The sequence below is a fragment of the Chrysemys picta genome, chromosome 8, assembly GCF_011386835.1.
Source record: "Chrysemys picta bellii isolate R12L10 chromosome 8, ASM1138683v2, whole genome shotgun sequence".
Taxonomy (NCBI): Eukaryota; Metazoa; Chordata; order Testudines; family Emydidae; genus Chrysemys; species Chrysemys picta.
The window spans coordinates 46,016,902-46,030,508 of record NC_088798.1 but is presented as its reverse complement, the minus strand read 5'-3'; the positions used below and the strand labels follow the sequence as shown (position 1 = coordinate 46,030,508).

The 13,607-nt window shown below is 42.4% G+C and overlaps 1 protein-coding gene across 4 annotated transcripts in view; it reads left to right on the top strand.

Moving 5' to 3' along the window:
- LOC103305707 (uncharacterized) overlaps window positions 1-13,384 on the top strand; it is a 123,028-nt gene extending 109,644 nt beyond the window's left edge. For 2 of the 4 annotated variants that reach the window (XR_010589753.1, XM_065554429.1), the window contains 2 exons: window positions 11,872-11,910; window positions 12,513-13,384. Coding sequence is in view for 1 of the 4 variants with exons in the window: in XM_065554429.1 (XP_065410501.1) it covers window positions 11,872-11,910; window positions 12,513-12,616 (143 nt within the window). In the remaining 3 variants the exon portion in view is untranslated. Of the gene's footprint in view, window positions 1-2,256; window positions 2,328-11,871 lie in introns of all 4 variants that reach the window. The other 2 variants (XR_010589751.1, XR_010589752.1) reach the window with 2 other exon arrangements.
- Window positions 13,385-13,607: the final 223 nt, after the last annotated feature.

Genomic DNA, 13,607 nt, shown 5'->3' with positions numbered 1-13,607 from the left:
GCTACAGTCAAGATATACAACATCCACTGATTTCCCCATATCCACAGAGCCAGTTATCTCATCATAGAAGGCAATCCGATTGGTCAGGCATGACTTGTCCTTGGTGTATCCATGCTGACTGTTCCTCATCACCTTTCTCTCCTCCAAATGCTTCAAAATGGATTCCTTGAGGACCTGCTTCACGATCTTGCTGGGGACTGAAGTGAGGCTGACTGGTCTGTAGTTCCTCGGGTTCTCTTTTTTCCCTTTTAAAAATATTTGCCTTTTTCCAGTCATCTGGGACCTCCCCCGATCACCACGAATTTTCAAACATAATGGCCAATGGCTCTGCAGTCACATCAGCCAACTCCCTCAACACCCTTGGATGCATTAGATCTGGACCCATGGACTTGTGCATGTCCAGCTTTTCTAAATAGTCTTTAACCTGTTCTTTCACCACTGAGGGCTGCTCACCTCCTCCCAATACTGTGTTGCTCAGTGAAGTTGTCTGGGAGCACTGAATAGTTCAGCTTTTTCCACATCATCTATCACTATGTTGCCTTCCCCATTCCCTGACCTTCAGAGGTGAAAGTAAGCCGGTCGGGTCCGGTATGGCATACCGGCAAGAGCCAATATGCCGTGCCGGACCGGACTGGCTTGCCCAAGCTGGCGATTTAAAGGTCCCAGGGCTCCTTTAAATCCTACAGTGGCCAGAGCCCTGGCCACTTTAAAGCGTCACCTGAGCCCCGCTGCCGGAGTCCCAAGATAGCGCAGCAGGGCTCCAGCAGTAATTTAAAGGGCCCGGGGCTCTGGCCGCTGCGGGGAGCCCTGGGCTCTTTAAATCACTGCTGGAACCCCGCTGCTGGAGCCCCGGGGTAGCGGCGGCAGGGCTCTGGCAGTGATTTAAAGGGCCCGAGGCTCCCCGCAGCGGCCGGAGCCCCAGGCCCTTTAAATAGCCCCTTAGCCCCAGGGCTCCCAGCTGCCTCTGCAGCTGGTAGCGCCGGGGGTGATTTAAAGGGCCCGAGTATTTAAAGGCCCTGCCTCTTCCGGTTGAGGCCACGCCCCCTGGTCAGGACTCCAGCGTAAGTCCTCTAAGTAACTTTCACCCCTGCTGACCTTCTTCTTGTTGTTAACATACCTTAGAAACCCTTCTTGCTATCCTTCACATCCCTTGCTAGCTGCAACTGCAATTGTGCCTTGGCCTTCCTGATTACACCTCTGCATGCTCTAGCAATATTTTTATACTGCTCCCTCATCATCTATCCAAATTTCCACTTCTTGTAAGCTTCCTTTTTGAGTTTAAGCTCACCGAAGATTTCACTGTTAAGCCAAGCTGGTCGCCTGCCATATGTGCTATTCTTTCTGCACATTGGGATGGTTTGTTCCTGCACCCTCAATAAGGCTTCTTTAAAATATAGCCAGCTCTCCTGGACCCTTTCCCATTAGTGAAAATTAGTGAAATTTTTTCACGCTACTCCAGCAATGTGCTTAAACCATGACTTGTGCTGGGATGGAAGTTTCCAGGTCAATAAGAATGAAAATTGTGATGGTGGAATCTGTGATGTGGACACTTGTCCATTAACCACTGGACTAATTTGTGGGGGGTTTTTTGGGGGGGGGGTGTTCTTTGGGTTTTTTTTGTTGTTCCTATTATTTTGAGCTGAATTTTGGCTGGTAACGTAAGTGATAATTGAGTGTCGAAACTTTCACCCCTCTTCTAAGTCATCATTATTAGTAGTAGTATAGTATTATGTAGAGGCTCCAATCAAGACCAAGGTCCCATTATGCTAGATGCTGCAAATATTATATACAACAGTGCCACAGTCATTTTATTAACATGACCACACACACACACACACACACACACACACACACAAAACCTGAATCTAACTTTACATATCTAACCACAACTGAACAAAGGTTTTTTTTCGGAGGTGAGTGAGGTTTGCAGGTATATACAACATAAACATTCTTGCCCAGTAGGGTTGCCAGAATGTCATTCTGAATACATTCAATTTAATGGATATGCCTAAAGTGTTTTTCTTTTTTTATACATGGTGGTTAAATCATTCCAAACTATGCAGAGTGTCTTGAGGGTTACATATTCTTTTAGTTAAGGCTGGAATTGATGGGTACAATTCTAGTAGTATATATTTTTCACTTCATATATTTGTTGGATTTGATTGTTTAGATTGATTTTTTTTTAAATGGAAAATTGTAAGAGATCCTTATCTGAGAGAAAAAATTCCTTTCCCTTTAAATTTCAAAACTTTGAAGAACTAGAGAATTAGTGGCTTCCTTGGCATTTCTTTGAAAACCGGATTCTGAGTTGGGAATTTCTGCTATGGGTGAGTACAACAGATTATTGGTCCTTGATCACATCCCTGTGTGCATCCTAGCACCGTGTCCCTTTATGATGTGGCCCTTCAAGACTAGAGGTTGCTGGGAATTATAATCTTGAGATTGGGTGTGATGGAGAATAGACAACTGACTATAAGCATCATGAGACTGCCTGCAGACTATATAAAGGAGTGCTCTTGGTTTAATCTGAGGTTCTGGCAGGAGGACTATGTGATAGCCAGGAAGTGCTGCCTTGCTGGGAACAGTGTGCCCTCTCCCCACGTGGGGGGGGGGGGGAGTGGGATAGGCCTCAGTTACTCTTTGTTTGTATTATTTTGACTTTTCTGCATCTTTTCTTAATAAAACTAGTCCTCGATTAAATGGTTTTGGAGCTTTATTATACTTACTGTACTCCAGTGGGCAAACTCAGTAGCTAGGGCAAGCTTTTTGATGTTACTGGCCAAATTACAGGACTGGCAGCAGTCAGTCCACTTATCCTGATTTTTCTGGTTCAATCCTACATTCACAGTAAAGTGACCTGCATCTCAGCGGAATACACTGAGGAGTTATCTATTAAATTCTGTTGGATGATTTCAAAACAAAACAAACACTCAAACAAAACACACCACCACAGGAAGGATATATTATTTTAAATTCTGTAGAAATTTTCCTGTAGAGTAAAAATAAATATATCCTGGTCTGAAAATTCTGTGCCCAGATCAGATTGTTTGAAGACCCATGTCGTCCTTGGATAACCCTACCCCATTCCTTCCCATTAAGTTATCTCTTTGGCCCCCATCCTCCAATGAGCCCCATGTGGGCAAATGCCTCACTGGTTTAAAAGGGACTGTTTGTGGGTGCAGGGATTATACCATGCGTTGATCCCAATGCATGACTGGGAACTCTGTGTTCATGCCTCTGGAGAATGGTGAAAGCTTTTATATAAGTCGAGAGATGCATGGCATGTGTAGCTGAAATAAATGATGCACATTTGTGATGACCTTAATAAAGAGGGGGGAGAGAAAGGCAGAATGATCAGTAGCATCTGGAATCCTGCTGCTTTTACAGGAATCCACAAAATTAAGGCTTTCTGAGAGACTAATTCCAAAGACTAGTTATTTATGAACTAACCACATATCAAGACTTGTAATTATATTTATGTTGATTTTTGTAGCACTTGATCTGAATAACAGTTTTGGGAAGACTTTTAATTAAAAAATACAAATTAATCAGATAGTCTCTAATATAAATTGCAGAACAAAAGACCCCTTTCTTCATAACAGCTATGAATTGGGTTTTCATTCAAGAATATGAATTAGGGGAAGAATTCATGCAAAAAAAATTCCTTCCTTTTATTTTGAATACTCCAAATGAAGCTGATGTTACAGAAGAAACAATGGTTCCATCCTCATACTTACTTGCCTACATTAAAATCAAGAAACAGATATACTTTGGGATATTACCTGAGGGATTTCCTGTTCAAAAATAAGTTTTTATAAGCATTATGAATCTTATTATTTGGATTTTCCCCATTTCTTTGGTTTGAATTTCATCATTTAAAAATAAATCTAGATTTGACTTGTGTAGTCATGATATCATAGACTCCTGGGCTCTCAAGAATGTAACCACTGAGATTAGGAACATCTACACAGAGACCCAGCTCCTTTAGCTCTCCTTTGCCTTATGACAGCATGGACAGCATGACTTCCTCAAGAGGCCCAGGATTATAACAGAATATGGGGAGTTACCACTGCTCTGATATGCAGAAACATGTAGCTGGACTTCCGCTTGAAATATTATCCCATCTGGGGGGAGCCAGCCACACACTGTTTGTGGAAACGCCTCCCATCCCTGATTATTGCCCCATGAAACCCTGACCCCATGAAAGAAATTCCATGTAGGCTAGGGAATAAAAACTTCTCTTCTCATTTGTCAGGCTTCCCCCTTCCCCTCGCCACCAACATTTTTCATGTTAATAGGATTAATATTCTGGAATAATACACATTTTGTAATTTAAAGCAGGATGTCACTTTCCATTTGACCACAAGATGGAGCCATTACAAAACTATTCATTTCAGGTGCCTGCGAACCACAGTGATATTTTTGTATTTACCAGTGTTTGTTATTCAGACATCTGTACAGGTTTTATGGTTTTAACACGAACTCCCCTGCTTTCCCCTAAACTAATATTAAAAGTGATTGTCTATTTTATCTTTAAAGGGTGAAATGTTCGATGATATACATTCCACAGTATATGTCGGATGGACATAATCACTTTGGCCTTGCACAGAAGTTTATTGCTTTGTCTATAACTGCACTGCCTTCTGCTGTAGGGTGACCATATGTCCCGTTTTGGCCGAGACAGTCCCGACTTTTCTGACAGCCTTGTTGGGGCCGGGGATGCCAGCCTTGCACGGGTAACAGGCAGGGTGAGCTGCGATGCCAGCCCCAGCCTTGCATGGGGGTGGGGGACAGGCAGGGTGAGTGGTGAGCCCCACAAGGTGTCCCGTTTTCCCTTTGGGAAATATGGTCACCCTATTTCTGCTGTCATCACTCAGCTCTCATGAGCTAAGCAGTGCAGGGCCTGATCAATATCTTCACTGGAGACTGCCAAGGAAACTGGATTGGAAAATATTTTTCAGAGCCCATCGGAGGCACTTCCCCTCTGCCTGCACAGAATATGTCATTAGGAGGCACTAGGATGCTGGAGTGCCATCTTTCGGAGAAAGATGTACAACCAAGGCCATGATCACATATGATCATTAAAGATCCCATGATGCTTTTCATAATGATAGGTTCATGGGGAAGGCAAAAGAGGAAAGATGATATAAGGCTTTTGTTTGCTTGTTTTTTGCTGTTGGTAAAGTGACACACCTTTGTCACTACACTAACTTGGGTAATTAACAAGGGTCATGATTTCTGTGGGGACACTGCAGTATGCTGGGGAATTAGGATGTATTGTCTGTCTAAATCCACCAGCCTTTACAGGTGTATCTATTGTCCCTTCTCTAAGAGGACAATTCTGTGAGAACAAATGGGTTGGATGTATGTGTATGGTTTTGATGGGAAGGCTATGAGTTTTTTGTTCACTTTTTCACAGGAGCATGAGCTCCAAGGAGAAGGAATAGATTGGCTGGGAAGGTACCACCCAAGAATCACCTTTATGATTGGCATTGATTTGTTATGTGTTTCTTTGCAAGCATCAGCCATATACTTTTAGTCTGAATAACCTGTATTATATTAAAGGAAGAAGATAAGACCGATGTAAGGTCTCCGACACATGAGGGCACTGTGCACATGCCTCATGATAGCAGACTGTATTTAAACCCATTTCCTATGGCCTTTGAAAAAAATCATTCCACTGCAGGAGGTAAAAGCTCTGTGGAATTGGTTTTCCATGGTTTTCTCATGGGGCTTGTTTACTGTTTATTGTTTCTAGCCTTTGGGAGATGGTTCTTTTTGTCTGTGTGAGTTCTGGAGGGCAAAGAGGATTGTAGGTGGAGGTGGGGCATGCTGTGGATTGGTTTGGGTGAGTTGTTTCTTTGGAGGTTTGTATTCCAGTTCTTAGTTGTCTTGGCTGGATCATTTCAATGCCCAATTGTGGATGTCTGAGAGGGTGGGAACAATGCTGTCTGCTGGGACTCAGATTGCTTTGAACCCAAGCAATCTGGTTTGAAATCAAGGTGTACAACAGAAGCTACGCTACTGGTGTCGGTTTGCTCTCCTCCTGGAAGATCAAGCTGTCCATCCTAACACTTTTTTTTTTAGACAGCTATTTAAGATATTAATGACAAGTGCCAGAGAGAGTGATCAGAGGTTTTCTTATCGCATAGTTGTGCTATTTAGATGCTGCATGTGATTATTAGAACTGGGAGCACTGGCTGTTGGGAGTCTGAAAGGACAGGAAACAGGAAGGAAGGGGGAGGAGTTGAGAAGACTGGGTGAGAGTTACAGAGTATGCAGCTGCAGCTTGGTAAAGAGATTTCCACTGTAAATAAAGTTCTGTTGAAGTCTGTTAATACCTTGCCTGGTTGATACAACGATAGTGAAGTTTCTAACTCAGAATTGGAAGAATGGAACTCTTCCTGTGATTCTTTACCATGTGAAAGCTGTAATGTATACTTTCATTAGGCAAGAAGGCTGCATTGTTTTTCATTTGGATGCATCCTCACCATGCTTATCCATGACATTTTGGTCTCCTTTAACCCTATCATGATGCTCTCTCCATAAGGGTACATATTCACAGCATTTAGAAATCACAGCCAGTTAAGAATACAGCAGTCGGCTTCTTAAGATGACAGCATGTTATTCCTGTGATCTCTATTGGCTGCCAGTTGGTTAATGGGGCCAAAGTCCTTCCAGGGTGTCATTTATAAAAGGCCACAACTCTTTCTGGGAATCTTAAAGGAGCAGCCTTCTGCCTTCTCAATGAATAGCTCAGGCTATAGCTTGGATCACCTTGTATGTGACCTTTTTCCTTGATCTGGAGAACAAATACCCATATAATGACATTTGCTGCTTTTGAAGATTACAGGCACTGGCATGCATATGTGGACAGTAAATACCTGTAATTATCTCTGAGCAACGCCCAGTACAACTATTTGGTTTTGTTCTTATTTCCCTTTCAGTAAACATTGCAAAGGGGAGTGTATTCACAGGAGCAATATGTGTTGTGTAGTAGGTAGGTCTGAGTTTTGTTGTGTGGGACTTGAATATGAGCTCACTCACACCTCTGTAGATCAGGAGTGACTGCTTGTATGAAGGTAGTGTGAGAAGAGAACTGGCCCCTTTGCATCCTTTATTGTTTATCAAGCTTTCAGGGAAATTAGTTTATAGGTGAATGTGAGCCTTCAAGTGTTGTCATACCAAAAGATCAGGCATGAGACTTCCAAGGCATTTGTCTTTCAAATGATAAACACTGATGGAAGTGTTTACAGACAGGCCCCTTGCCCTGTCTTCGTTAATCACGTTTAACAGTTAAATTTGATTTTGTAAAAATCTAGAGTGTATCCCTCCTGGAGATCTGAAGTAGTACCTTTCTCAAGTCATATAGACTGGAGAATGAAGCACAGAGAAGCCCCGTGTCTGGAGCCCATGAGCATCTGTATAGATGTAGGGTAGAGAGAGGCTTAGTGGCCTCCTGTGTCCTCCCTAATTTTGCAGCTCCCAGTCCCAGTGATGCCATCAGATTGCACTTTGCAATTTAAAGTCTGGACATCTTTCTTTGTTTTTTTATTTCCTCAAGCTTCTCCCATCCATCTCCCTCACAGCCCCTGAGCTGCTTACCTTACTCTCCATGATCCTCTCCTTACTTCCTGTCCCCTTCTTTCCTTCCAGTATCCTCCTTATACCTCCACTCTGTTCAAGCTATCTTGCTCCTACTATCTCACCCTCTCCTGCTATTCCTTCTTATCCCATCTCTGACCCATAATAATAAAATAGAACTAAGATGACATTATCTCCAATCGCTTTGCTTGTGTGTTCTCCTCTCTTCTCCCCCTCTCCTCATCTGATTCTTCTTTAGACCAAAAGCTTTTTGAAGCAGGGTCAGTTAGGAAATCATGTGGTATATTTTGGGCACTGCTGCTATATCAATAACCAATAAAAACACCTACAGTGTAATATTACGGCAGCAAAAGTGTTTTTTCCTGATTCTCAGAAACAAAGAAACAATGAAGTAAATAGGCTATCATAGGCGCCAACTCTGTGGGTGCTCTGGGGCTCAAGCACCCACAAAAAAAAAGCAGGGTGTTCAGTAGCCACAAGCTACCAGTAAGTGGCAGCAACATGTACCTAGCACACAGTGATACTGGAAGGGGGAAAGCACCAAGCGGCAAAAACAAAGGTCAGCACCTGTGCAGACTGTATTGTGTACCTGGCATTGGATTTGCATACCTACTTATTGTATCATCTCTCTGGAGAAAGAAGTACAAATAGATGAAATCATGGTTGATTAGGCTGCACTTAAGAGTCACATCTCCATATTGAAAAGAGCAAATTCCATTTAAATACTGTATCCATTTAAATGGTGCGTTGTAATTCATAAAACGCTATGCAGTTGAGGCAGGTTTGAGTCACCCATCCATCAAAGGAATTTTGTGAACTGCTGTGGGTTGGGGTCAGGGCTGGGGCAGAAGCAGCCAATTAGGGCAAGGCTTATTAGGAGCCAGACAGAAGGCAGCTGCTGGGGCAGCCCAGATATAAGGAGCTGCCCAGCAGAGCAGAGGGGAATTTCACCCTGACAAGCAAGGGAGGAGGACTGGCTTCCAGGGATAGCACCTAATATAGAACAGTGCTGGGTAGGCTCAGGGGAGTGGAGGGTGAGCTCTGGCCTGTTACCTGCTAGGCTGCAGGCCCTTGCTAGAAAGGGCCAAGAAGGTGCAAGAGCCAAGGGGAAGTGGCCCAGGGATGATAAGCAGACAAGGGGAGAGAAGTTAGGGAGAGAGGCACCTGCTAAAGGGTCCCTGAGTAGAGGGTGTGCCTGGATTCCCCCCCCCCTTCCCTTTGCACTGCACCTGGCCGCAGAGGAACATGGCCAATACAGACTACAACTTGTAGCTGAAGTGAGGGATAGACTTTGGGCCTGTGGCAGGTGCAAGCCAAAGGACTGCCATGATGCCTGGAATGGGGGGTGAGAAAGAAGTAGTGGGCACTGCCAGAGGGACACCGCCGAGCAGGGGAGCAACGTGGGTCCAAAACAGCAGAGTAGAGCAAAACACCACCCACAAGACACCACCCGCAGAGGGTGCTCTGGAGCTGGACAGAGCTAATTCCCGGAGCAACCAGCAGGAGGCGCTGCGGTGGTGAGTCTGCAACCTGTTATAGTACTCTTTTTGAATATCTCCAGAAAAATCAGTATTTCATGAAGCTTTATAGATCGTTAATTCACAATTTGCTGGTATTTTAGAAATGACTTAACTAGCCAACTTGAGGCATTTTATTGGTGTAGAACCTAACATCTGAACTTAAAAGTACAAAATAGTTACAGTGGCTCTTCTATCTATTCTATGAGTAATTTATTTCTGTATCCTGGATAAAAATGTCTTTAATAAACCTTGATAAAGAAACCAGTGCCTTTAAAGAAATGCATTATGCTGCAGGCGAAGGTTACACTTTGTAGTAACGTTTGTTTAGTTTTATAGTAAATACATTTTTTCAGATATAGTGTATATCAAAATACTTTGCATATATGGTTGTGAAGGAAGTGCAAGATGAAATAACCAATGTGCTGGTTTAAAGTGGAACTGTGGTGCAATGTACTGCAGTACAATTAAATCTTTCATCAACTTCCTTCTCCTTCTACTCTAATCTCTAGTCTGTTAACAGATGTCACTAATTCCTTTCCACACCTACTGCCAAAACATTTGTTTATGACTTGATGAAACCAGACTTGGGTTACTGCAGTCTCCTTTCTTTCAGCCTTCCTGGCTTCTGTCATAGGTTTTACCCCCACTCTGGACTTTAGAGTACAGATATGGGGACCTGCATGTGAACCTCTAAACTGAATTACCAGCTTAGATCTGCTTTTGCTGCCACCACCCAAATAGTTTGAGTCATTTGGGAAACTCAGTCTCTTCCCCCCCCCCCCCCAAAAAAAAAAAAAAAAACCTTTCCCTCCCTGGATAGCCTTGACAGACTCTTCCACCAATTCCCTGGTGAACACTAATCCAAACCCTTGGATCTTAAAACAAGGAGAAATTAACCATCCCCCCTCTCTTTCCCCCACCAATTCCTGGTGAGTCCAGATCCAAACCCCTTGGATCTTAAAACAATGAAAAATCAATCAGGTTCTGAAAAAGAAGGCTTTTAATTAAAGAAAAGAAAGGTAAAAGAAAAACCCTCTGGGAGAAATTAGCATACCAGCTACTCTCACAGACAACAGATTTAAAACACAGAGGATGTTCCCCTGGCAAAAACTTAGTTATACAAAAATTACCCAGTTTGATTATTCCCTAATGCCCAAGACAAGTTACAAAGAAAATAAACATAAACCTATTTATTTCCTTCACTAATACTCACTACTTGATAAGAGGCTGATTTTTGAAGCTTTCCCACTGTGGTCAAAACTGAAACTAAACTTTAAACAAAGTTTTTGAACAATTTTATCCCCCATTGGTTTCTCTGGTTAGGTTTGAGCTAGGCTAGGTGAACTTTTTAACCCTTTACGGGTAAGAGGCATTAACCCATAATTATCTGTTTATGACAGCTTCCATCACACATCCCTCCATTTTGTCCAGAATTCTGTCACCACGCTTACCAACTTCGCTCAACATGGCAACCCTCTCTCAGATTCACTTCCGTGACAATACATCTTCTGCATCAAAACTAAACTCCTCATCTACTCAAGCTACCATATGCAAGGCTGTGCAAGCAATGTCCCTGCCTTCATCTAATCATTCTCATTTAATGCCACTCCCTTACTTAGCCCCTGTACTCTATAGTACTGCTTTCCTTTGTGCAAACTTTGTATCCTACAAGTGCCTCAAATATAGGACCAGCTCTAGACACCAGCAAACCAAGCACGTGCTTGGGGCAGCATTCTGGGTGGTTTGTTGTTGTTGTTTGTTGTTTTTGCTTGGGGCGGCAAAAAACCTAGAGCCGGCCCTGCTCAAATATTGCTTAAATGTGTCTATAATTGCATAACTTTCCTAGAAAACATTTTATTTTAAAGGATATCTGAACTGGGAAAGGAGTCTGATAGGCTATATCCTTACTTTTGGATAACAGGTTTCACCTTCATATTTCCATGAGTCCTTTTTCTATATTGTCAGATGCTGCCTTGCAAAGGCAACCCAGACAACAGTATATTCTGATAGTACAAAATGGTCTATGTAGGTGTAGTTCTTTGTTTTTTATTTTAAAAATAATCTTTATGGTGTACTGTATAATTACTTGACTACTTATGACTGTACGTGTTTTATGTGATGGTTTATTGCATGTAATACAGAGAAGACTTTCATGTAAGTATAATACAAATTGTTAAATGTTATCATCCACAGTTCTGGTGAGATTAGGCCTCTTAAAATATGACTTTTGGGCCTCTTAAAATATCAGGTAAATTACTGATGTATGTTGGCGTGGTTACAGGGCTGATTGTACCTCGGTCCCTGTGATGAATGAAGTCGGGAGGAGGGGGAAGCTCCCTTTTATGGACACCCAGCCAGCCAGTTAGCTATAAAATCCCTCTTAGTAGCTGTTCTCTACTTGCTTTACCTGTAAAGGGTTAAAAAGTCCACAGGTAAAAGGAAAGGAGTGGGCACTTGACCAAAAGAGCCAATGAGAAGGCTAGAACTTTTTAAAATTGGGAAAAACTTCCCTTTGTCTGTTCTGTTGTTCTCCGGAGAGAGGGGATAAAGCAAAAACAAGGCTGGGACTATACTGTAAAAAGCTTTTTGTCAGGTATGGAAATCATCAGATCATACCTAAAACCTACTCATAAATCAGAAAATGTCTAGAAAGACGTACTTAGGTTTGTTTCTCTTTATTTTTTATTGGCTTGTGGATTCCTCTGTGCTAACCCCAAATGCTTTTTGTTTTGCTTGTAACTTTTAGGCTGGACTTCAAGAAGATTATTCTTGATGTTTACATTTTGTAAGTGGGTTTTTTAAATCTAGCAAGCCTAAGTTCCAGATGTTATTAAAAACAAAAAGAAAGAAAATACATTGTCCTTTTTTTAAGAACAGCTGATTTCCTTTGTTTTCTTTCTCAGCTTCCCCAGAGGTGGCGTGAAAGGGCTTGAGGGTACTTCACAGGAAGGAATTCCCAAGTGCGCCTTCCTGGGTACCAAGGGGTTTTACATTTGGGTGGTGACAGCATCTACCCATCCAAGGTCAGAGAGAGGCTGTAACCTTGGGAGTTTAATACAAGCCTGGAGTGGCCAGTATTAATTTTTTGAATCCTTGTGGGCCCCCACCTTCTGCACTCGAAGTGCCAGAGTGGGGAAATCAGCCTTGATAGTCCCATTTCTGATTTTCACATAAGTGTAATTAAATAAACCTTTATTGTCCACAGTTTCTGGTGAGGCTGGTTCAAGTTAAAGATATGAGAGAGAAATTATGGATATGTATTTTGTCATGATTACAGGACTAACTGCCTCCCGTTCCCTTTGAGGACTCTGAGTGCGCCCCCTTAGGTGTTAGGCCTTGTTCCCTTTGCTGTCTTGGGAAGTAACTTTGAGATTCTTCCACTTTTAGACCAAGATTCAGGTGCATCACCTCATCCATGCCAACAGATTTGTTACTGTGGAGGTCTGACTGGACACTTGCATGTCTTCCCTTCTGGAGCCTGTGACCAGTAACATAGTGAACAACAGCTTTTAAATAAGTAGGGCTAATAGCAAACAGAACAAAGCATCAGAGAAAATTAATTCAAAATAACAAACAGTGTACATGCATATTTAGATTTATCTAATCTTCTGCCTTATTACAAGGTAGGTTAGATGGGATTCCCTCCTGAGATACAGGACAAGGGACAAAACTTGCATTGTTTTAGGAAGCCCAGGAGCTCTTGAGACGTAGTCTGTCTTCTGAAGAGTCTCCCAAACTGCTCTCCTGTTTAGAAAAAAACCTCCCTTTTCTCAAATTCTTACCTTTCCTGTGTGTGCCTGAACCTATTTCCCATATTGTTCAATGGACTTCATTACAGAACCTAGGCATGAAGTCTTTCCTTTTCCCTCAGACTAGTTTTTCCTAGTCAGTCAGCCAGGCCATCTAAGAACGTGGCCTTGTGACAGTTGCTCTGTTGTTTGGCAGTTAGATCCATTCAGCTTTAATGACTTGCAATCACAGGCCTCATGTCTGCAGGGGAGTGTGCTTTTTTCCTCCATCTCAGGAATCCTATATATAAAACACAGTTTTGGGTCCAAAGCAATATTCATTATCAAGCACCACAACTTTCATCACATGTTTATAAGAAGATGATAGTCTCATTAGAATACTTATTGTGCTTTCTTTTTAATTGTGCTCAGGTATTGCCATCTGCATGAGGTGTAATGTTGATCATCTAATTAAGTTCTCTTTACTTGCTTCTGCAAAATGGAGTTAGGTTTCCCATGTGTGTGTCTGGGGTAAGTGAGCCTTGTTTATATTTTTCTACGTTGTTTAAATACCATAAATAATCCTGTGAAAATGTCGGGCCATTAGAGTGATGGACTGGTGTAACATGAAAATACTCAGCTGGGGCAAGCCCTATCAGCTGCAGAGAAGTCATGGATCAGACCTGCTATGGTTCAATTGCCTGGGTCAGGCATGACATAGAGATATCATACAAGCAGTCTTCTGCATGCCACA